This window comes from Hirundo rustica, chromosome 1 (assembly GCF_015227805.2).
Source record: "Hirundo rustica isolate bHirRus1 chromosome 1, bHirRus1.pri.v3, whole genome shotgun sequence".
Classification (NCBI taxonomy): domain Eukaryota; kingdom Metazoa; phylum Chordata; class Aves; order Passeriformes; family Hirundinidae; genus Hirundo; species Hirundo rustica.
Genome location: NC_053450.1, coordinates 21,659,122 through 21,683,087, shown reverse-complemented (window position 1 = coordinate 21,683,087; position 23,966 = coordinate 21,659,122). Strand labels below are relative to the sequence as shown.

General features: G+C 36.4%; 1 protein-coding gene across 8 annotated transcripts in view; it reads left to right on the top strand.

Moving 5' to 3' along the window:
* The window catches only part of VPS13B (vacuolar protein sorting 13 homolog B), a 428,881-nt gene that overhangs the window by 326,814 nt on the left and 78,101 nt on the right, over nt 1–23,966 (top strand). For all 8 annotated transcript variants that reach the window (XM_040076409.1, XM_040076406.1, XM_040076434.1 and 5 more), the window contains 4 exons: nt 5,682–6,089; nt 17,952–18,151; nt 20,713–20,920; nt 21,266–21,450. In XM_040076409.1, the coding sequence (XP_039932343.1) occupies nt 5,682–6,089; nt 17,952–18,151; nt 20,713–20,920; nt 21,266–21,450 (1,001 nt within the window). The remainder of the gene's footprint in view (nt 1–5,681; nt 6,090–17,951; nt 18,152–20,712; nt 20,921–21,265; nt 21,451–23,966) is intronic.

Genomic DNA, 23,966 nt, shown 5'->3' with positions numbered 1-23,966 from the left:
AATAGTAGTCTATTCTATAGAAGTACTGTATATATTAAGAAGTTTAGTATTTTACAGCCTTCTTGAGGAAGGGGAGAGCAAGATCCATGTCCAGCATCAAGGAGAAAGACCTGGCCTTTTCTGTATTGGCTGTGAGAAGTAAAAGATCCACTGCTGAATGAAGGCTATGGAAAATGAATAATTTCTTAGAAAATGGCCTATTTTTCTCTGTCACATTTCAACATATCTCGGTCTTTGAAAAGATCCCAGTGTTATAAATGATAGAATCATTGAGGTTGGCAAAGATCTCCAAGATCATCAAGTCCAACCTTTGACCTAGCACTACCGTGGCAACTACCGTAGCACTTAGTGCCATGTCCAGTCATTTCTTGAATACTTCAAAGGATGGTGACTCTACCACCTCTCTGGGCAGCCCATTCCAATGCCTGACCACCCTTTTGATGAAGAAAATTCTTCCTGATCTGGACTTCCCCTGGCACAGTGTGAGGCCATTTCATCTTCTCGTGTCTCTGGTTGCCTGGTAGAAGAGGCCACTCCCCACCTGGCTCCAGTTTCCTTCAGGAAGTTGTAGAGACCAATAAGGCCCCCCTGAGTCTCCTTTTCTCCAAGCTAAGCAACCCCAGCCCCCTCAGGTACTGCTCATAAGATTTACTCTCCAGACCCTTCACCATCTTCATCACCCTTCTCTGGACACTCCAGCACCTCAGTGTCCTTTGTCTGGTGAGGGGCTCAGGACTGCCCACAACACTTGAGATGTGGCCTCGCCAGTGCCCAGTACTGGGGACAGTTGCTGCCCTGCTCCTGCTGTCCACACTATTGCTGATACAGGCCAGCATGTCACTGGCCTTCTTGGCCACCTGGGCACATGATGGCTCATGTTCAGCTGCTGTCAACCAGCACCCACAGGTCCTTTTCCAAGAAGCAGCTTTCCAGACACCTTTCCCAGCCTGTAGGGCTCTATGGGATTGTTGTGACACAAGTACAGGACTCACATTTCGCCTTATCAAACCTCATAGACTTGGCCCATTGATCCAGCCTGTCCATATTCAGCTTATGACTAATTTTCATGGCATTTACCTTCTGGTGTTTAAGATTAGGAAAATACTATGGTTGTTTTTAAGTCATAGAAGTAGTAACATTGTGTACATTAACTTATGGCATATATTAGAATAAGCTCACTGAAACTTTCAGTTCCAGTAAGAGCTGGAATTTATCTGGAGCAACATGCTAGGAACTTTTGTTATTTTTTGCATTGCTTATTCATCCTTAGCCCTCTGAATAAAAAGTCATTTTGAGTAACATCATTATCCCAAGTTCACAGATGAAAATTATATCTTCCCAATACAAATTTGAATGTTATGGAGAACAAGGGTAAAATACTTATAACCCTGATTTTTTTTATCTGAAGCTCTAAGTAATAAAATGACAAAGAAAGAAATTGTTTCAGACAGAAATTTCAGAATGCAGCTCATAGGTTTTCTTTTATAGATGTTATGATTTAGTTCAAACAGGCCATATTGAATCCATTGGTTTTTTTGTAATAGATTTCAAAATACATAATAAATGTAAGTAATATGATGACTAATGGGTCAAGTGAAGTTGGAACTTTCAAAATGAGAAAATAGCTGGAAACGGTTTTCAGGAAACTATTCCAGTTGATTTTTGGTCCCCCACAAGGTGTACATTAACATAAAACTCCGTAGAATCGCCTCTGGGACCTGAATTCCCTCTCTGATTTCATTATTCCAAAGTGTTTCTTTTTCCTCCACTGTTAAGTCATCTCCTGGTGTGGTGGGAGCATATAATAAGTGTAATTTATTTATATTTATCTAATCTCTTTTTAACTCTAGTTATTTCATCATTCTGTTTCCTAGTTGCTGTTCAGAAAGTTGTGAAGGCTAATTAGAAACTAATAATTGAAATACATGTATTTACTGGGTAATCTAAAGAGAAGTAGTGAAAAAAATGATGAAGAGAAAGAGCAATTCAAATTCTACGCTCAAATGCTATACTGTAATCACAAATTGCTTTGATACTGTCTAGTTCAGTTTGCTTTAAGTATAACAGAAGTAAATCAAGGCAATCTATTTGCAAGCACAGTAATTTCTTCACTTTTTTTTTTTTCCCCCTGGAAATAGATAACACCTGACAAAATAAGTTACTGCTAATACGTCTTAAAACTAAGGAATTCGTTGCGTTATAATTTTGGTAGCCAGTCACTAGCAGGCAAAGGAGAAGCTGATAAAATTGAGGAGTTACAGGTGACATTGAGCTACCTTTTGCTCTGTCTTGATTCTGATATAATTTTAGTCAATTCAGAGTTAGTTGAGTTACAGAAAGACTGTGTTTTCCTACAGGTATAGAATCTGTGCAGTGTTAGTGCTGTTCTTCCCAAGGTGTTTAAAATAATCTAAAAAAACTGTTACACTAGGATTTTGCACCCCAAAAATTTTGTTCCAGTTGAATCTGTGCAACTCATAGATTTTAAAGCTCTTTTTAGCCCATTTTGATTGTCTGGTAAAGCTGTTGAATATCTGTCTTAATCAACTTCTATAAATAGCTGTTCATATTTCATCAGTTTTCATTGTTCTGTCCATCACTTAAATATATTTTCCTTAGAAGGAATGTTGAAGTTTCTTTTACATTGCTAAGGATAAAGTATAGAAGAGGTCAAAAGACTGAAGATTGCTCAATTGTGGGTTTTGGTTTTTTTTCTTTTTGAATGTTTTACTTAAAATACCAAAGAATCTCTTTACATAATCTTTAACCAGTTGTAAAAATAACCTATATCATTATGAGATAGTTAAAATACTTGCAGTGAAGGTTCCAAAGTTACATTTTCTGCAATTATGCTTCTGGCTGCCACCACATTTCTGTCAGGGCTGATTTACTGGATAATTATAACTTCATACAAAACTTTGTCAAGTTATCAGTCATGACAGGATTTTTCTGTGTGATGCAGAGTTTCCAAATAGAAAAGAGGCGAGTCATTTGCATTTCTCTGGTGTCCTGGTGGCCCTTTTTTAATTGTCTTCTTGGATGAGTGACCAAGAGCCATGATACAAGCACAGGCCCAGGTGCCAAGTAAGGTGCACTGAGCTGCACCAGCGCCCCATGTCCTCTCTGTCCTGGCCAAAGGAAGCCCCAAGAAGAGCTTCTGCCTCTGTGTTCATCTCCTTTTCCATCTTTCACACTCAGTTTGGGTGTGTTAAGCTTTGGGTTAAGCTCTTGACACCTGTCAAGTCAGCTTAGGTGTAAGCAGTTTTTGGGTGTCAGGAAGGTTTGTTGGTTTTTTTTTTCCTCTGGGCTATATTACCGTAGGAAAGTGCTGGCAATTAGATGTGTATTAGATAAAGGAATTAGATGTGAAAGTTGCTGCACCAAGGAGTAAGGGTCCTCCTTTACTAACTTAGAAACTTAATTATTTAGCAGAAAACAATAAATAACATCTGTTCTATTTTACTTCTTTATTACTGCATTACTAAGGGAGAAATTTAAATTGATAAGGCAGTTGTTTGGTTGATTTTTTTTAACATTTCCTATTAAAAACACTCCTTTTCATCTGAGTATTATAAATAAATTAATGTCCTAATGTCACTTGGCTCTCTACTTTCTTCTTAACTCCTTTCTCTATTTCAAGGAAGGAGAGGCCCAGTGATGTCTGCATAAAAGGCAGGCAAATCTTGGGATATTCCATGTGCCAAAAGTGTGGGGAGTTTTTCTGAAGTGTTATGACATTTTTCTTCCTATGGTTTTAATTAAAATGTCAGTACATAAGGATTTTTAAAAAGTGATCTTGTGTGGTTTTGGATGCCTGAAAATCTTCACAGGATCATTGAGGTTGGAAAAGACCTCTGAGGCCATTGAGTCCAACCTTTGATCAGCACCATGTCAACTAGACCCTGGCACTTAGGGCCATGTCCACTTGCTTCTTGAACTCTTCCAGGGATGGTGACTCCATCACCTTCCTGGGCAGCCAATTCCAGTGTTTAACAGTCCTTTCAGTCCTGTTTTCTTCTAATGCCCAGCTTCCTAGCTTTGGTACTTGCCTTCTTGCTAGGCCCACATATTAGCTAGTGTTTTGCCAGTTCCTAGTTTAGTGTGGAAGGCTTTCAGTGCAAGAGAAAGCTTTTTCAGAAAACCAGTAATTGAAATTCTAAGTTAAAAATAGCTTTTCAGTCTTAAATTTCAGTTAGCTGCAGCTTGTGGAATAGCGCAGACATTTTTCAAAGATTGTTTTGTTTTTTTTAGTTCAGCTATGACAGATCTTACCCATTCATTACTAAATTTCTCTTATCTTTGTAGAAAATGTGCCAGATATTTTTGTGGGAAGGGGATCAGAAAAGTATTTTGTCACGTGCCTGTGAGTCTCTGAAGTCAATATAAACCTGTGCTTAAAAGCAGCTCTGAAACTCTGCTCCTACAGCCCTTCACCATGGGTGTAAAAATTTACCTAAAGAATTAGAGAATCAAGTTCATTAGTTTGCATCAATGTTAAGAGTAAGATGTGATCCTGAACAACTTGAAACTAGATTTGATGAAATATTCATTAATATCTGTAAAACCTTCAACAGAAAGTGTTTCCTATATATATTTATAATGAAACTCTAAACTAAGTAGTGCTGTTTGAACATTTAATCTAGTTTAGAATATGCACAGAATTTTAATCACTTTTGGTTCATGGGGTCGGGGTGGTGGCAGTCAAACTGCAAAGAGAAAAGCACTTTTCCCCCTGAGCAGAATAGCTGTCTCATTACTGGTTAAAAACTGAATTTGAAATGAAAAACCTTAAATACTAAGTTAAAAGCTGGATTTCTGCAAGAAAATGTTATGTACTGATACTGCACCACAGAAATAAGTTTCAGCCTTCATAAAATCCTGCTTCCTATCTGTGAAATAATTTTGGCAATTCCTACATCTCAGCTACCAAGATATCACTATTAACGATGTTGTTCATATTAATTGCGATTCCTAAAAATCCTGTGAGTCTTTTAGTAGTCTGAGAAACACCAAAATCCATTTTTGTGAGGAGACAAAAAACCATTTTAAAAATAATAAAGATTTTTTAAAAAAAATTTAAAAATACATTATTCTCCCTGCAAAATGAAGAAATCTAAACATACCTCAGTTTTTGTATTTGCTTTTTATTTCCCATTTCATCTTGAAAATGCATTGAAGACTGCTGCACATGAGCTGTGTAGGAAACAACACAATACACATGTTATTCACTCATTTAAATGTGTTGAAAATGTTCACTGTTGGCTTTGGAGTTTAGTCAAATAGTTCTCCTGGATATAAAACTCAAGAGAATGTGAAGTATATTTTTATTCTGACACAAAAGAGCTAATGTATCTACCCTCCTACACACTCAAATAAAGTGTGTGTCTTTCAGATAGCTGTCGTGATCCCTGAGAAGAGACAAGATAAAATCCACATTGTGCCATGTTTCTTCCTTTAAAACTGTATATAGTGATGGTTGCTTATAGTATTTTTAATTCTATTTTATTTCTAAATTTTTTGCTAAAAATACTGTTATGTTTTAACATTGATTCAGTCCTTGTAATGAAACATGATGGGAATATGATGGAAAAGCTATTTCCACTCAATGCCTAATATTTGCACACAACTTGAATAATTGTACTGTAGCTAATCACATTTCTTTCTCCAATTCTCCCCTACAGCTGACATTAATGTGGACATATCAAAACCTTTGAAAGCAAATCTCAGTTTTGCCAGACTTGACCAAATAAACCAGTTCTTGAAGAAAATCGTAACCACAAATGAAGATATGCCCAGGAAGGAGGCTGCTTCATCAGCTGGCATTATTCCAGATGAGGATGTCACTTTGATATCCAGACACCCCAGTACAAAGGAATTCCTACCAGCAGCGCACACCAACACTGTGCAAAAGGCTTCAGTGCAAGAAAACTTGTGGCAAGCCCTTTCCTTCTTCCAGAAAATTTCCATTCACACCGTTCAAATGGTTGTTTTGATGGAAACCATCCCACACCCCAGTAAACCTTGTTTGTTAGTCTCTTTCTCAAACCTCAGTGGGAGCCTGAATATTAAAGGTGGACATAAAGCTGCAGGTAAGAGGGGTTTTTTTTTAAAGCTGGAAGAGCTACTGGTTTGTGTAAGTGGTGGTCTGGTGACAATTTCAAAGTGTGGGGCATTGCAGGTAACTGCTCCAGCCAACATCATAAATCCAAAACAGAAAATAGCAAATCCCTGATAGACTCTATTACCTGAGTTTTCCTTTCTGCGAGGGAGCACCCAAGAATGATTAATTCTGTAGTTAATATCCCCTAGCTTGTAATTACTAATTTATTGATGGAATTCTGGCTGAAATAGTGGTTATGAGAACCACTCCTCTGGTATTCTGAAAATTTAGCACATAATTCAAAGGGCAAAATTTTGACAGTTTTCACTCTGCAACTAGATTTTCTTCTTAGGACCTTTATTTCTGTCTTTAAAAAGTGTAAAAATAATTGTTCAGAGCCCTGACAGGTGCTACTATGTAAATATTGGGTCATGCTGTTATTCTCCTCCAGATTTATGAAGTTTTCAATTTTTTACATGTTTCCTCTGCACACCTGAGAGTCACACAGGGAAAACAGGCACTCTGGCCTCATTACTGAAGCACGGCAAGGAAACTTTACACCTCGGGTACAATTAGCCAGATACTAGAGACTCATTTAAAATGGAGATATTTTGAGTGTCATTGTAAATTGTTTTATTAGTATTTCAGTAAAATTAATAAGATGGTGTATTTCCATGGTGTGGAGATGAGCCAGATGTAGATAGTTGGAGGAGTAGCTTGTGAGGTAAAATAATCTCTAGCTGAAAGGAACAAGTTGTTGGCCAGTTGAGGTGGTGATTTATTTCTTTTTCATCAGAAATATGTTTCCTCAGCCCAACAAGTTTCAGTTCTTTATTGTTTGAAAAGCTAAAAATGAAAAATTTAAGATTCATAGGACATGAAAACCTGTGAAAGTGCCAGGGCCTGAAACTTTTGATTTACCCATTAATAAACAGCAGTGCAGGCAGGAACAGTGCCTCTGTTCCCACGCTTTTCCATTTGGATCCCAACTCTAGCATAGAAGGCACTGCAACTGAGTAAAAGCCTTTATAATGTGCTTTAAATAGTTTTACTTTTGTTTCTCTGTAATAATCCTCTTCCCTTCCGTCGTTCCCCTCTATCCTTTATGCGTTATCTGTCCCATGGTACTTTATGGTGTTCACATCATGCTTCGATGCATCAAAGGCGGGCTGCTCTGTCACAGTTCTATAGAGCAATTTGGCAAACTGACGCTGTATTTCACTTACCCTGGAGGTTTTCATCCTCCCAGAAGGAGGACGTACCTTGCTTTGCATGTTAGGCCTCAGAAATGTTTTCAGCTATGAAATTCTGCTTCTTAATTCTTCTGGCAGTCTGAGGAAATCAATCTTTATTTTACGTGTTATGAGCCATACATGAATCTTCAGTACGGTCATAGTCTGGCAGGCGTTGTGAAGTGGAGCAATACTGATGTCACATCTAATGAAAATGGACATTAGTTATTCTAAATAAAGAACTTCCATAACCAGACAATTAATAGACATCAACAGACGATTTTCACATTTTTTTCCAGTTAAAAATGCTTTATCTCTGCTTTATAAAAAGAAAAATACATCTGCATGAGGTTTTGCATACTGTTGTGATGGTGCAGTAAATTAAGTTTCAATTAGAACAAAAGACACACTTCCCCAAAACTGATCAAAATTGTCAAAAATCTTTTAAGAAATTGCTTGGATTTTTTTTTTTTTTTTTTTTTAATTGTTAATCTGAATTTAAAGTGCTAATAAAATCCAAAGTAGAAATTGAAACTTCAGGATAGACGATAAAATAACTCAGTGTGGGGGAAATAGTATTATAATTTAATGTTAAAAATTCTTTAGAGGAATACAATTGCTAACTAGATTTGTTTAATTATTACAAAGAAATTGTGCAAGCTAACTCAATTTTTAAAAGTTTGTAGCTGCTTCTTGAGAGGAAGGAGCATTTAAATATCTCAGTTCTTCACTACTGTTCTTTTTATAAAAGGTTTTATAGATACACCTTTTGAGCTGAACAGGGTTAATGTCAGAGATTTTTTTAAAAAATGAAACTAATATGTGAATACTTCACTGTGTCTTTGATTTTACAGTCAAATAACTATTGTGACCATCTGCAGCAGCTGCATTTTACGAATTATTTGCTGAACCAAGCTAAGCGCAATGACAAAAGTAGTCATCTCAGATGTACTGTTAAAACAGAGGAAGAAAAAGGAGCATTGCTTGCCTTTTGTACAGTATGGCCATCTGCTGTACAGATGTTATTATATAGAATGACTTCAGATACAATAATTGTAGAAAATTTTCATTAAAACCTCAACAATTTGCACTTGTTTACTTGAATCTGCATAACTCCCCAGTGAGACAACACAATACGCTTGGGGTTTCTTTGGTTCCCACTAGCTTACTCTTTGATCCTTTTTGATGTGCTGACTTTAATAAACATAGTTAAAAACACTGTTCAAAAACATCATGGAAAAAACTACAAAGGAACAATTATAGCAGTAGAAACTACTCTAATCCCTTACTTACGCAAGCTATTTTTAGTGAAATATGGTTTTTTACACGTTTTATGTGGCAGTGTTTTATAAACAGTGTAAACGACCCCTTTTCCAGATGAGTTCTAATGCAGGAGATGAAGTTGTTTTGAAAGGAATCCTATTTGCTAGGAATTATTGTGCAAAAAAAACCTTGCAAGAATATATATTGTCGGCATTTTTCCTCACTTATAGGGGAAAATAAAAGTGCATGACCTTGTGTATTGCTTTCATTTCTTTTCAGCTGAAATTAAGAAAGCTTGCTATGCAACTTTTTTTTTTTTAATTATCAGTTTTCCCTCTAGACTTTACTGGTTTAATCATGGAAACTTAAAGGCATTCTGGTTTCATTTTTCTTTTTAATTTCTTACAAAACTAAAAAGTTTTAGCTTCTGAAAAACTTCTAGCAAAATAAATTTTAAGTGTTGAACACTCATATTGCAATTGGATCAAACTAAAACACCTCTATTTCTATATATCCTGCTGTGCTGTTGTACAACCCCAAACCTTTAGTGTGTCAAGGGACTTCATTTTTTGGACATTTTTCAGGTTTTAGTACAACAGTTACTTATAACAACATGGTTACGATTTCTGTTAGAATACTTATGGTCCCCTCTGTGCTCATGGTTAAATACTCACTATTTTGGTTTTAGTAAAGTAATACTGTTGTAGACTCTGTTGCAGTGTACTGGCACAAAAAGAAAAAAAAATAAAACAAAACAAAATCCCTTTTCAAAAAAAAAAAAAGAAAAAAAAAAACAAGAAAGAAAAAAAAAAAAAAACCCAAACAAACTTTGAAAGAGATTACCATCATAGTTTTCCTGACAACCTTAAGGGTAGGACTTTGTCGTATTGATGTTCAATAGAACAATTATCTCTAGTAATTTTATTTTTTTGTGGCTTGGAGTTACAAGTTAAAACCTGTACCCATTTTTTAAATACCAAACCCTTCACTTGGCAGCTTATTTGTACTGTTGATGTAAACCCGAACTGCAAGAGCTGTTGTTAGACCTGGTTCAGTGATTTTTGTCCTCTGAAGTATGTGGCATCTTCTACAAATGCTTAGAACTCGAGTCCCGTGTATCCAGTCAGATCTGAGATCGTTTGGTGCCGTGACTGAGGTGTGTGAGTCGCTCCTTGTCACAGGGCATTAGGATTGAAGTAGGTTTTAGCAAGAAATACTAAAAAACAGAATGTGATTCTAAACATATGGCTTTCAGTTAGTTTAGGTTTGTAGTTGAAATTAGCACTACCTGCCTGCCAAAAGAGCAGATAAATTAAGAGAAGTTGAGGACCATCCTTTCCCCAAAGTGAAAGACAGCAAGAAGCCTGTAGCCTCTCAGTGGAGCCTTATTTTGCTCTGGCTGGGCACGGGAGCAAAGTCGTGCTGCTCGGTGTCTGAACTGAGAGAGTTACGGACATAAAATATTCCAAAGACTATACACAGAATTCCCCAGCCCTTTCTCCCATATGTAGAGATGATTACTTTAGCATATAAATAAGGGGGGGAAAATAAACACTAGTTGAGCCTATGATAATTGCAAGTATTTTTACTAAACCCGAAAATAATTACATACTTGAGATACTTTACAGAACTTTTAGAAATTAAATGCAGATATGAATTGGTATAGCGCAAAGACCAAACTTCATTTTGGAGTTAACTAACTCCCTCGAGAAAACTCTGCTAAGGCGTTGTCATAGCCTTTGGATGCTGCAGATATGCAAGTTAGCCCGTGGGGAAATAAAACTTTAAATTAGATATGACTACCTAAAATAATATGCGGCAGTAACAAGCCATTTACAGCACCCAGAAGGCGTTTGTTACTTTTAGAAAGAAATATAAACTCTTTCCAACACTTGAACAATAGGAAATTAATTCTCTGTCAGTAAAAGCCAGAGGACAAACTAAATATTTAAATGGCCACTGAGGACTGAGGTGGAAGTGCAGCTTGTAGACAGCTATACAAATCACTAACAAACCTTAATGAATATTGGGTGTGGGCATCAGGGTCCTGTCAGATTTGACACAGTGTCCCAAGTAGCTTAAACCCAACACTCAAGGAAAGGTGGAGACCTCATCAGGTCTCTAACATCTGGGATTTTATTTGTCATTTTGGCATATCCTGCAAGCGCAAAAGAAAGAGTAAAAGGGGATTATCCTGACAATGAAATGAGTTACTGAATCTTGTGATAATGAAAAGCAGAAGAATTCTAATTCCTTTCTATAGTCCCTGAGGTGGAGGTGCGTTTATAGTTCTGCAGGAGTATAATGTAGGAGGGAAGAACAGATGGCCTAAAATCCATGAAACAAGACACCGTCTAATCCCAGGACTGAGTACCACTATTAATCCTGCTCAGATTCCCTACTGATACTTCGTAATAGGGTTCAGAGTTGCTACTGATGAACTAGCACTTCAGAGAATAAAAAAGTGAGAAAGAAGTTCCTTGTAAGTTGTTTATTCAAGACAGCGTTCGCTAATTTTGTAGAACTGCATTTACTATCTGAGTAACTCAGCTTTGAAAGTATTTCAGATGAAAATTGATTCAGATCAAATATGTTTGGTGTTTTAATCTCTTCAGCTTTTATTGTGAAATTAATTACATATTTTTTCAGAGGGGAATTTCTTTTGATAGTGGGATCCCAGTGCTGTATGTGGCAATAATAGGTGATACAGTATTTACATGGAAGTCAATTTAATAGACTGTTTAAATTAATGAGAAAATAGATATAATACTGAAAGCTGGGTGTTTTTCTTTATACATTTTATGCTTTCTGAGATGTTCTTCATTCAGTCTTCATTTTTCAGTGTGAGGTATAGAACACAGAGGTTAGACATTATTTCCAGCCTTAGGGACCAGTTCCTTAAGCTGTTTAAATTATTGATATACTGACATGTTTCTTCTTTTTCCATGTAAAGAATATTTTTATGGGATGGAATTACCAGCTTGGTGCCCAGACAAAAGGTGCAATTTCATAGAAAATTCAGGTTATTATAGCCACACATGTCCACACACTGCCTTGTGCTAGCTCAGTTACTCAGGTAGCTGCTCATTGGGTTGAGTCAGGGCACTCATTTCTCTAAAACCTGACCCAGTAATAAATAAAAGTTTGCAACAAGATTGACTCCCTCAGCTAGTTCACTGGACAGGTACAGTTTAATGACCATGCTGGCACAAATGAGAATACAGAGAAGTATACAAAGGAAGAAGGATTGAAGGGAGAAGACTAGAAGAAGACTGGAATAAGTCTGGATCTGGACTGTCCTTGATCCTCAGGAGGCACATCCCAAGAGCATGGGGAAACCTTTTTGGTTTGTGTGGCTTGTCAAGCTTTGACTTCCACAAGCATAATTGGCTGGGTTACAGAGGCCCAAATAGAGCTCAGCTGCTGCCAGGCACTATCTTCAGGATGGTTTATTTACAAAGGAAAGTTACCCTCTAGTTCATGGACGATTTAGTTTACAAAGCAGTTAAAATTCACTGAATCAAGCGTAGAGCCAGAGGTGCAAGACATCAAAGCTATCTTAACTCTAAATCGACTTTGTGATGATTATACTGGCTTACATTTTGAGTGGAATCCACTATTCTGTAATTCTTCATTTGCTGGGCAACCATTCAGTGTCTGATTTTTCAGTTGTGCTAGGTATCTACAACTTAAAAGATCAGTGACATTTGTAGGTAGCAGCTATCTCCTGAAAATAAGCCAGTTTTCAACCAGCCAACTAAAATTAATATGTGAAAATGCATAGATCTTTTTCTAAATTGAAGAACATGTCCATGTGCAGAGCTGGACTAAGAATGTTTAGCTGATATTCTGAAATCTGGTGGTACCTAAAAATAAAATGTTTATGATAAAAGAACCAAGTACTACTCATATCAATATCGCACTCACTTTTGAAAGCTGGACTCACAGATGCAAAATGAACACTGTTTTTGTTGGTTTATATTGTGCATTTTTCTCCACCTAATTGGAATAACATAAGGCAATATGGAGCTTTACAAATATATCCTAAATTTTTGTACTCCAATGACAGCCTTGACCAAAAATTAAAATCCCTTTGGATCTAAACTTTAATATACCCTCTGTGATCAGGCATCACAAAATCCAAAATTACCAAATCACCGAGTGAATTGAGATTTTTCAGTTATTTAGTATGCAGTAGTGTAATTAACATGATGTACCTGCCCAGTTGTTCTTTAAGGGAGATGAGCTCATTTCAAATAGATAACCATCTTTGACTTCTCTTCTGATTCATCACTGACCTGAACTCCATTTGAACCTTGTTAGACACAAAACAAGCAGGATTCCTGGCCTGAGCTATAAAATATAATTAAGCCCTTTTGAAATGATGTGTAAAAGAACATAGCTTTACCCCTACTATAACTACTACCACCACCGCAACCAATAAAGTTAAATCAACCACTGCCTGTAATGGATTAAAATAATAAATGTTCCTGGATTTTAGTGTTTGAAGTACTTGAAGAAAACAGGCTCCCAACAGCCAGTACCGCTGAATGCATGGGGACATTTATTAGTGATGAATTCAAGGGTTTGGCCTGTTTAAGATCATTACTTTCTGTTTACCGTGTGTTACACATCTCATGTTTTTACAGAGCCCATATGTGTCCCAATGTAATTCTGAAAAACTCTCTTTCACTAGAGAATAGCTAATTGGTAACATGTAGGTATTGTTCTCATGGGGAGAATGAACCATCATAAGATTCAGCTCGATACTAATGAGAAATCCAGTGCGGTCAGTGGATTGTAAACTAAATCTCTCTTGGAAAATTGTTCTTAAAATTGTTCTTTACTATGCCTCACCATTTGTTTGCTACTGCTGTTTCCAGACTTGAGTAAATTGGCTAGTTCTTAAATTAACTGCAGTGTTTTCCCTGCAATTGTTTTCACAGCTTTGCTACCCTTTCTTCTCAGAAGATGGTTTGTCAGTGTTACTTGTCAACAGAGCATTGTAACTGTAGTATAACTGCTCAGTTTGCGATGTATCTACAGTTTTCTTAAGAGGAACAAATTGTGTAGATTGTGGTACCACTATATTAGATACAATGGCATGTATATTTTTTAATAGCTGTCTTAATGGCACTGACAATCTGAAAGTAGCTGCTGAAGTTAGAAATGTGAAGAGTGAATATTCAGAACTAAATACCACAGATTATCACTTTAGCAGAAGGTACTAAGGAAAACTATTTGCTAATTGATCTTCAGCAGCAAGGTTGTGTCTCTGCCACCCAGGCATGGAGGACCCATGGGAAAGCCTGGACTTCTTCCTTCAGAGGGTACCACGATCCCTTGGGTGGGAATACATTCGACAGGCTGCTGCTGGCGGTGCGACCACAGCGCTCACGTGCCTCCGAACCAGCATGGCTGGATCTGTGTGCTCTGGGATGCACTCTTGCTTCTGAGCTGCCCCAAACTCAGAAAAGCAATTTTCTTCATAGTGCTATTGTTTGTAGCAAAGCTACTGGCTTTTCAAAAGAGAGCTAACTGCCAGTTCAGTGCCATTTGCTACCTTCGTTAAAATAAATGTGTTTCCATTTTTCTAATTCTCTTGTTCCCTATTCAAGTTTGCCAATTAAAATCATGCTCTGTGTTGCATTAGATGACAGTGCAGTGAACCAAACAGCATTTGCAGCTAAGGAAGAGCAAATGCACAAAGAATAATAGAAGAAAAAAACCTCCTTCTATATTTCTGCTCATTTCATTTGGAGTTGATTCAAACATCAGCACTGAAATGTTTTTGAAAACAGAAAGTCCATAGTTTATGTCAAAACATTGTCTTTCCCTCTGATAACCAGGAAAAACAGAGCTCTTTTAATACCTGTATTTCTTAAACCCTAAGTGATCATTACTGTAAGGCAAGGATTATTTTTAAATATTTGCTGCATCTATTAAAATGGGCCAGCTCTTTCTTTTTTTTATTCATATGAATGGATTTATGCACACATAGCAGTTTAACAAGGATGAAGCCTCCTATTATTGACAAATGCAAATGCAGCTCTACTATAATTATATATAAACCTTAATCTCTGTGTAAAACCGTATAAAGGTATTCAGATTCTGTGATATGTCTTTGTAAATCTTAGCATAAATCAAATAGGTACTGACTAAAAAAAAATGTTAGAATATCAAAGTAAATGTCTTTAGGTAAAATTTTTTCACTGTTCTGTGGTAATGATCTCCACCTTTAATTTTGGAGCAAGGTAATTTCTTGTATGTGACAAGCTAGCTATTTATAAACCCTCCTACATCATTTCCAACCATATAAAAATACCTGGATATTCCTTTTGAGCGTATGTCATCATAAAGGTAATCCTTCAATAGCACACAGAAGCCTGGTCTAAGTTCTCTTTTGCTCTGTTGGTGTAGATGTGTTTTGTGGTGCTATTGTGTTTCTGGCTGGAGTCTGACAGGGGAGGGCTGGCAGCATTTTTTAAACACTGTCCAAAGCAAGTGCTTCGTATTTATTAGTCTCTTGGAGGAGTATTTTAAAAGTCATGAAACTATTTGTTCCTAAAAGTAAATTATTGCACGTACTGAAAAGTGCGTTGGTGTTCATGAGCCATAATTCAAACAGCACAAGTTAACTTCTACAATCATTTATGAAGATATATTCCTTCTTTGTGCTGCCATGTCAAGTTCACTTCAAATGGACACTTTGATTTAATCTATTTAAACTGAAGGTAGACCTCTACAATAAAGGTTTGTGAGAGATACATTGAAGGACTGACTGAAAATAGTATGTGGGAAAGCAAAAACAAGGGAAAATTATTTTTCATCTTTATTTTTCTGAGGTGATTGCTTTAGTCAGGGAAAGCACTTCGCTGAATGAACATATACTTCTAGGTTTTCCATAGAAATAGTACCCTATTGAATTTTCTCTCAGACAGAGAGATCTCTTTACTTACTATTGCGTTTTAAGGTTTGTGCATACTTGTTCTTCATTTGTTTCCTTTAAGCTTCCTCAAAGCATCACTTCATGCAAGTTTGTGTAAATGCTCTCTGTGTTGCATTTTTTAACAGTGAACAGTGTTTTTTTATACTGAGTCACTTCATCCCTGAAAGGACATGTAGATGCAACTGCTAGAGGAGGCAAGGGTGTGATTCTTGTCTACACAAGCGCAATCTGGATCACAGCAAGAAAAATAAAAATCTCTGAGTTCCTGAGCTTTTCCTGGTATTTGTAGGACACAATCCATGGATGTGTCTTGTAATATTTCATGTATTGAAAACTAACCAACACTTCCTTATTCTTAATTGTTTCTTCATTTCTCATTGTTTGCTTAGCATTTGAGAAAGGCACTGCTGATTTTGAACCAGCAGTCTTATGTGCTGAATGCTCAGTTCTGCTTCTAAGCTGCTGGATATTGTGTTTTCTTTGTACTTTGTGGAGCTGACATGACAACACAAAGAGTCTGCAAAGCATAATCCTTCCAAGTGTAATCCCAGTGAAAGAAAACATAAATAAAACCACTTGTATTCTGGCATTCCTTTTCCCCTTTTGTTATTTCTGCAACTTGGCACATATTCCAATAAAACTATAGGAAGAACATTTCTCTATATTGAAGAATTGTGCAATAGTTACCAAGAATTTATTCACTTTGAAGTCAAAATTTATATAGAATATGAAAAAAAAAAAATTATAGTTATTGTTGTGCCTCTTAAAATAACTAACCATAGCAGGATGATGGTGTGTGTTGATGCTAGTTTTCTTGATTATCACTGAAATTCAGTGTCAAAAATCACCTGGAACAGATCTGTCCCACAAGCCTGTTACCCATGAGAGCAGATGCAGGATTTCAGAAGCCAGCCTAAATAAAAAAACCCAAAGCTAGGACTCCTCTCCCAGTCCTGTTGACTGGCATGGGACAATGGTTTGTTTGAGCCCTTGATCATTCTTACTAAACTCCAGCAGCTCAAGGGAAAGATGGTTTAGGTTTGTGGTTCCTACTCAGGTTGGACCCAATTCAACGCCATGATTACTATGGGCACTGTTGGACCACCTCCCTAGTGTCTGCTGGTTTTAAAAAAAAAAATGCGCAATGTATTTCCTTCCATTACAAAAAATAGTGTTTAGTGTTATGAAACTGTAAGCCCCAGGATGCAGACACACTTCTTCCTTGGGTACTAGGAGAGATTCATAGAAGTTTTACTGCATGGATTCAAAACAGTGAGTTGTGTTTTGGGGGGATTTTTCTACCAGCAAACTTATAAAAATATAAAATGAAACTTGAAACACTTGTGTGTAAGCCTTAGGTGGTTTTTTAAAAACGTTTGCCTTTTTAAAATGTCTTTTTTCATTAGAAAAATAAACTGCGTGCATTATAAAGTAGGGTGACATCCAACATTCAGGGTGTTGAGTCCAAGTATTAGCACCAAAGGAGATAAAAGTTAAGGCAACCTCAGATGTAGTACTTTCCATGTAAATATACAAAAGAAATAGAGATATTAGGTATGGTTTATTTTATTAAACAGTGATTTGCAGTAAGTTAAATTGACAAGAGCTGGGATATTTCTAGATGATGTTTCTATCCTCAAAATGTTTGTGTCTTTAAATGAGAGTATCTAAGTTCTGTCATAAATGTAATCTGCCATTATCATTTTTAGGTTTTATGAAGCTATGTAAAGTTCAAAAGGTTAGGAGTGAAAACTTTAAACTCTTTTCTCAGGAAATGTGCATTATATATTTTGAGATAAGCATTTGTTTTGAATTATTTGAATTCAAACAGTACCCTTTTTCTCCTGGTAAGTACTCCTAAGTCTAGCAAGGTGCTATGTTATAGTAACTAACCTGGACAAAAGCAGAGAACTGTTCAAAATCACTATTTCCTATCAGTTTGAAATTTAATCAATTGAAGCAGATGTTCTTGTTCTTAATAGACTTTTGTGGGAAAAAAATCCTAGTTGAATGAAAAATGTCTTTTCTCATAAACCTTAAAATACTCAGAATGCCGAAAGTCATGTTTTGGCAAATGGTTCTTTGTAAGAAATGTGCATGAGACAGACCTGTTCTCTAACAGCAGCATGGTATAAAGCCTGGTTGATAGTGGGAAGAGGAAGTAAAAAACCAGAAAATTTAAAAAAAAAAAATTCCAGATCTTGTTGCCCAGTTGTGATGCCCTTGCTTGGAGAGAAGAGTGATTGTCCACACAAGTACTTCCAAGAAAGTCGGTGGGACTACTTGTATGAGTAGTGGCTTGCAGGCAGGGATCCCCAGGCTCATGGTAAAGTGAATTTATGAAATAAGCACAAAAATGTTGGGAGAATAGCTGCCAGTGGGATTAAATTTCTCTCTCTCATTTTAGGAATCCATGGATCATCTTTAGCCCTTGACATAAAAGATTTCTTACTTAAAACAAGTCTCAAAGAAAGAGCCAAATCTCTGATAGGCCCTTTTTGCTGCTCTGTTAATTTGGAAGCCAAGTGGTGTAAGCACAGTGGTGATCCTGGCCCGGAGCAATCTATTCCAAAAATCTACATTGATTTGAGAGGAGGACTGCTGCAGGTCTGTATAAGGTGCTTATGGTTGTGCTGTTGAGCTGGACTGGCTTTGGATGATTCAATTTTCATAAATAAACTGCATGAAGGCCTTTTCATTCTACAACTGGTCGCTAGGTTGGGGATTTTTGCTTGTTTGATTTGGGTGGTTTTTATTTTACCTTATAAATATCTACTCTTTCATGTCAACTGTTGATTATGTACAGTGTTTTGGGTTTGATTTTTTTTTTTTTTTTTTGTGATTTTAAGTAGTGCTTAAGCCCTGCATTTTAACTGTATGTGTGTGTTCCTTAAGACTACTGGATCCAATTACTAACACTTAATATCTAGGATCCTGTTCTGATGGGTATATGTTTGTCTGTCCATGATTAATGTGTCTGTAATGCCTAGGGGTAGCCTTAAGAAGTACATATCCTTTCTTTTTAAACTTACATGAATTTCTCAGGGGCGTAATTGCAAACTGTTTTTCGTAGCAATTAATACTGTTTTCCGTGCTATACCCTCCTTTTTGGAAGTGCCCACAGCTTGAAATCCGTCCAGGAAGCATGGGAGTTCTTGAAATGAAAAATAGATTCTGTGAGGCTTAAGCAAGTGGGCTTTAAGATATATCTTGTTTTAATTATTTTTATTATAGTATCTATACACACCAAATGTTTTAAAATAAATACATAAATCAAGTATATAAAGCGCAAAAATGAAATTTTGACATTTAATTATGTCATTAAGTTTTTTCCCAGAATTGGCATTAGAAGGTCTTAGAACTGGAAATAGGGTTAATCAGATAATACAAATTTAGGAAAAAAACCCATATGTTAATGAATAAAGTCCATTTGTTTCTTTGCTCCTTTTTTATTTGTTTTTCACAGGTACTTGGCTGACTACCTTTATGCGTTGGTAATAAAATGCTTCTTTTTTTTCCCCAAAATTTTGGGTTTTGACAAGTACCAAAAAAAAGTCTATAAATCTCAGAAAGCCATTTATTATTAGAGTATAATTAGGGACAATTAGCTTTTGCAGAAAATAATATGTGTTTCGTCGGGTAGAATAGATTTGAGAATTATAACAAAATCATTAGCAGTTCTGTTTCAAATTAACTTATGTCTAATGATTTTACCAGCTCTAAACGTGACCTCATCTATCACTGTTAATTTGTATTGCAGCAGAACCTTGAGAGCTTGTGTAAAATCAGTGCCTCATCTCTGAATATTGTAGTTGGAGTTCCATGGCCTGGAGTTCCCACTGCCTACAAATGAAATGAATAAAAGCGTGAGGGAGAAAAACGTTTATCTCTCCTCTCTCAGTGGGGAGCTGGGGCCTCTGGGATTGGCTTTAGGTGACAGAGAGCTCCTCTGAGGCGATGCTGGAGCCGGTGTGGGACCCCGAGATCAGAGGTACTCTAGAAACCATAGTGGAGGTGCACTAAATTCAGGGGATCACCTCTCTAGCCTGCAGTGTTTACCTCAGGACTGGCTGTGGCTGTGTTTCAAGAGGGTCTTGGTTTATTCTGCAGCCTTACTTGGTGCAGGGCAAGAAAAAATCTGCCTTCTTGGCAGCTATACCACACTCCCATCAGGCATCCTTTGATGTTTTTCACATTTGAAAATTGGTATTTCCCCACGGAAAAATTTGCACTACTCTTTATGTGCACACCTGACTTGTTTACTTTACTCACACCCTTACCACGGACTTCAAAGTTACTGTCTGGGAATTTTTATTTCATCCCACAATGGTTCAAAGGCTAATTTATTGCTAGTTGCTTCTTGTCTTCTTGCTTCAAGGCCTGCTTCCACACATGAAATCTAAAGGACTTGTCCCCATTAACACAATTCTCTCAAACAGGAGCTTGATTTGAAAAAAGCAGCAGCGCTTGTCAAAGCTGGGTGAAAGGAATGCCTTCTTGCCTCTTACTCTGCTACAAAGTGTGTGAATCTTCTGAACTTCACATGCCCAATTTTATGAGATATTTTTTCTGAACTTCTGTTTTAAACTTCAGAAAACTTTGAACTTTTTAACGTCAATCGGAGGACTTAGAGAACACCCAATTCACGTGCTTCAATTTTGTGCTTAAGATGATCTTTCATATGTTTTCTGTGTCACATTCTTTACTGTGTCACTTAGTTTTAAATGTATTCCAGAATTCCAGCTTTGGAGCACCAAGCTCTTTGAAGAGTTTAAACTTTGTATCTTTAAGAGGTTTTTGTCGTGTCTTAAACTGAGAAACCTGTGACTAGTCCTAGCATTACGTACAGTTTTGAATATAACTTTTAAAATCTGTGGTCTTGCAGGCAGCATCACTATGAATTGTTAAATGGTAGGAATTCATTAAAGAACAGATTTGACAAATGGTTTTGTAAAGATCTTTTGTTGCATCTGTTCTTTATTTTAACATTAAGAATGCTCGCAAGCAATTAAGGTGTAAGTAGAGCAGACTTGAAGCTGTATAAAGTTCCTGTTGTTTTGGGGAGGTGTTTTTCCCTTCAAAAATGACTGAATATTTGTATGTAATTTTTTCATATTTTCTCTCTCTCTCTCTCTCTCTCTCTCTTTTTTTTTCCCCCCTTTTTAAAGGTTTTCTGGGGTCAAGAGCATTTGAACTGTTTAGTTCTTCTCCAGGAGCTTCTGTGGCAGTACCTGACTGAAAAGGGCAGTGTAGAGACATTGATACCTGAACGTACACACCCCACTTGTTTTTCTGCAGAAAGGAATCAGGCCTCAAAAACTGAGCATACCTCAGATGATCTGAGAACAGGCCTGTTCCAGTATATACAAGATGCAGGTAAGAAGGATATCATTGTGGCTCTCTTTTTTTCTTTCTTTTTTTCTGGATTATAAAGAAACAGTAGTAACCTATTACACATTATTTGCCTCTTTAAATTAATAACTTTATATTTTTTGGAAAAGCAGTTGAAAAGACATCTGCTAGAATTAAATAAAATACTTTAAAAGACTTGTTTGATTTCTTTCCATTAAGCTGTAATGTTCTAAAAGTCAGGGAAATCGCTTTTTTATTTTCTCTCCTTTTGATCCTGAGGGATTTCTTTTTAATCACTTTGGTTTCATAAACCAGCATGTTTCTTTCTAGAAATTGTATAACAGATTATAGCTTTCTTTCATTTGACAGAAGCACAAAAGCTGCCCAGTGCCTATGAAGTTGTGTTTTACAATGAAACTGAGGACAGTCCAGGAATGATGCTGTGGAGATACCCAGAACCCAGAGTGCTCACTCTTGTAAGAATTAACCCTGTTCCTTTTAATACCACTGAAGATCCAGATATTAGCACTGCTGACCTTGGAGATGTTCTTCAGGTGGGTAATGAGTTTTCTACTTTCAGTAACAAATGAAAATGTCACTGCTGTAAAGTGAAAGTTTTCAAACTCAGATTTATTAAAAATGAGCACAAAACAAATGTCAGGAGCTCTATAAAACCAATATGAGGTACATTGCACAGCTTGAGCATATCTTTAGTTTCAAAACTACTTGTATAAACCTTTTACCCACTTACCTCTAAAGCTTTTATGTTGCATAATAAGCTATGGCCAAGTTTATCAGTTTTAGTTTGTGAGCATACAGTTTTTATTCTTTCTTTTTATGGTTATACCTATCAGTCTTTGCTTAAAGACTTCATTTGGTTTGAAACTGAAACATGTGAGGAAAGACCTGGACTGAAATTTCCAAAATCTAGGGAATCATTGAAGTAAAATCTCCAATCTGGCTGTTCTCTCCTGTTTCTGTGATGACAGATGGCTGCCCTGCTCCTAGTAAGATCCACAGGGCAGAGGGAAAGTTTTCTCCCATTTTACCGTGAGGGGGTTGAAGTGGATGGTGCAGTTTGACTCTGTGAGATCATGGAACTTCTCTTTGAAGGAAGGCTGAGTGCTAAAGTCTCCATGCCCCAAAAGAGACCATACTTCAAAATTACACTGATCCTTAATGTGCTGGAATTTTTGCTTTCTAGTGCATGCATTTGGGTCATTACATATTCTTCTGTCTAGTGTAATTCTTTTTAAATTCACTTATTCCTTGCATACATATTTTGATTTTAGCTCAGTTTTACTTCTGGTAATCTCCATTTCCCTTTTGTGTTACAAATTGGACCTGTAATTTTTTTTTTTTTTTTTTTTTTTTTTTTTTTTTTTTTTTTTTTTTTTTTTTTTTTTTTTTTTAATTTCAATCTGTTTGTTAATGAGAATAGTGTTGTGAGTCAAGGGAAATAAATATTTTCCAGTTCTTCCTATTTGTTCAAAACTGTTGAATTATATTTCATTATTGCTGTGATGTTAAAAATTGCTTTTAAAATTGAATTATTCACCAATATGCTTTGAGTTATGAATAAGTAGGATAATCTTCCTCAGATAAATGGTATAATGTTATTACCGTGCACGTACTGTTGGTGAGATCATGTAAATGGCCTGCCAATTTCTTTGCCCTCTAGACAGCCAAATGTCAGCTCCTTTCAGTTACATGAAAATTAAAATTAAATTGAAAAAAATCAGCTTCACTTGGCATGAGGTTTGAATCAAAGATCAAAATTGTGTTATTGCAGGCTGTCTTGATGACCCTATTAGGTTGCTATGAAAGCCAGCATTTTGCCTTCTTTCAGGCTGGTATTTTGGAGCACGGCGCACCAAGGTTTTGGTTTAATTACATTACACTCCCATTATAGATAACAGACATTGTGAACCATTATGTGTGTGCCTGTGGAATGATATGACCGTGTCCAAGGGAAATATCAGGTCTTCTTCAAGTGGGCATACACAGCTGGACTTTTAGCAGCACCAAAGTTCTGCTTTGTGCTTCCATACGACAGTGTAGAGAAGAAGAGGTCCAATTCACAATGATTGTCTCAGAGAGTGAGAAGCACTCAGCTACCAGTGACCAGGTTCTTTCAGCTTCTACTGGTGCTCATGTAATTCTTCAGATTTCTACCACAAGAGAAATTATAAAGATATCATCCAAATTAGAGGCTATCTAGTCAAAACTTCTGTTTTGGACACATGATGTGCAGAAATGCCTGTAAAGAAGATACTCGCTTTGGCTGTAATTGTTGCCTGGCTCGAGGTGGTGATTTGTCACATTTTCCAGAAATGGCCATACACCTGATGAACATCTATTTTAAACATGGACAGTGTGCATTTTTTTATTAATCTAACAGAGGTATGAGAGTGGAATAAGTAATAGAGTAAATTTTTAATTTCTTTAGGTAAAATGAATTTACCAAATACTCATGTCAAATTTCAGATTCTTATTTAAGTTAATCATGAGGCCTTTCTTTCATCAGCTCCACTGCTTCCCTGTGTGGATACATGTTAATTAATATACTGCAGATTTAGTACATATGGAAAATTCATTAAATATAAAGAGAAAAAAGAAAAAAACAACATTATTTTATTCAGTTCTTGAAATGAAACTTAAGAGAAACATCTGCAAGCCAAAGACTCCAGATTCTTTGAAAAAAAGGATCAAAATTTAAAGCAAATAATGATACCAAGCTATATTAAAATATACTTCAAAATCTTTCCCAAGACTGTGTATATGTTCAAATGCAAGGAGGACCCATAATGTCCCCAGCTGTGTTAGCGGTCTCCCTTAATCTTCTGCTTCACAAAGATAAAGTCAAAGGTGCCCTTCTGTAGTTTGTCTTGAATTCAAAGTTTTCCAGTTGCATGTTCTTTCTTTCTGAGTAAGTTGCTATGACATTTCATCCAGCTTTCTGTCTTTGTTAAACTTTTAGCATAACATTTTAATCATGACTAGGTTTTAGAACTCTCTGGTTTTATAGCTATTATTCAAATTCTTGGAACTTCCCAAAGCTTCACCATAA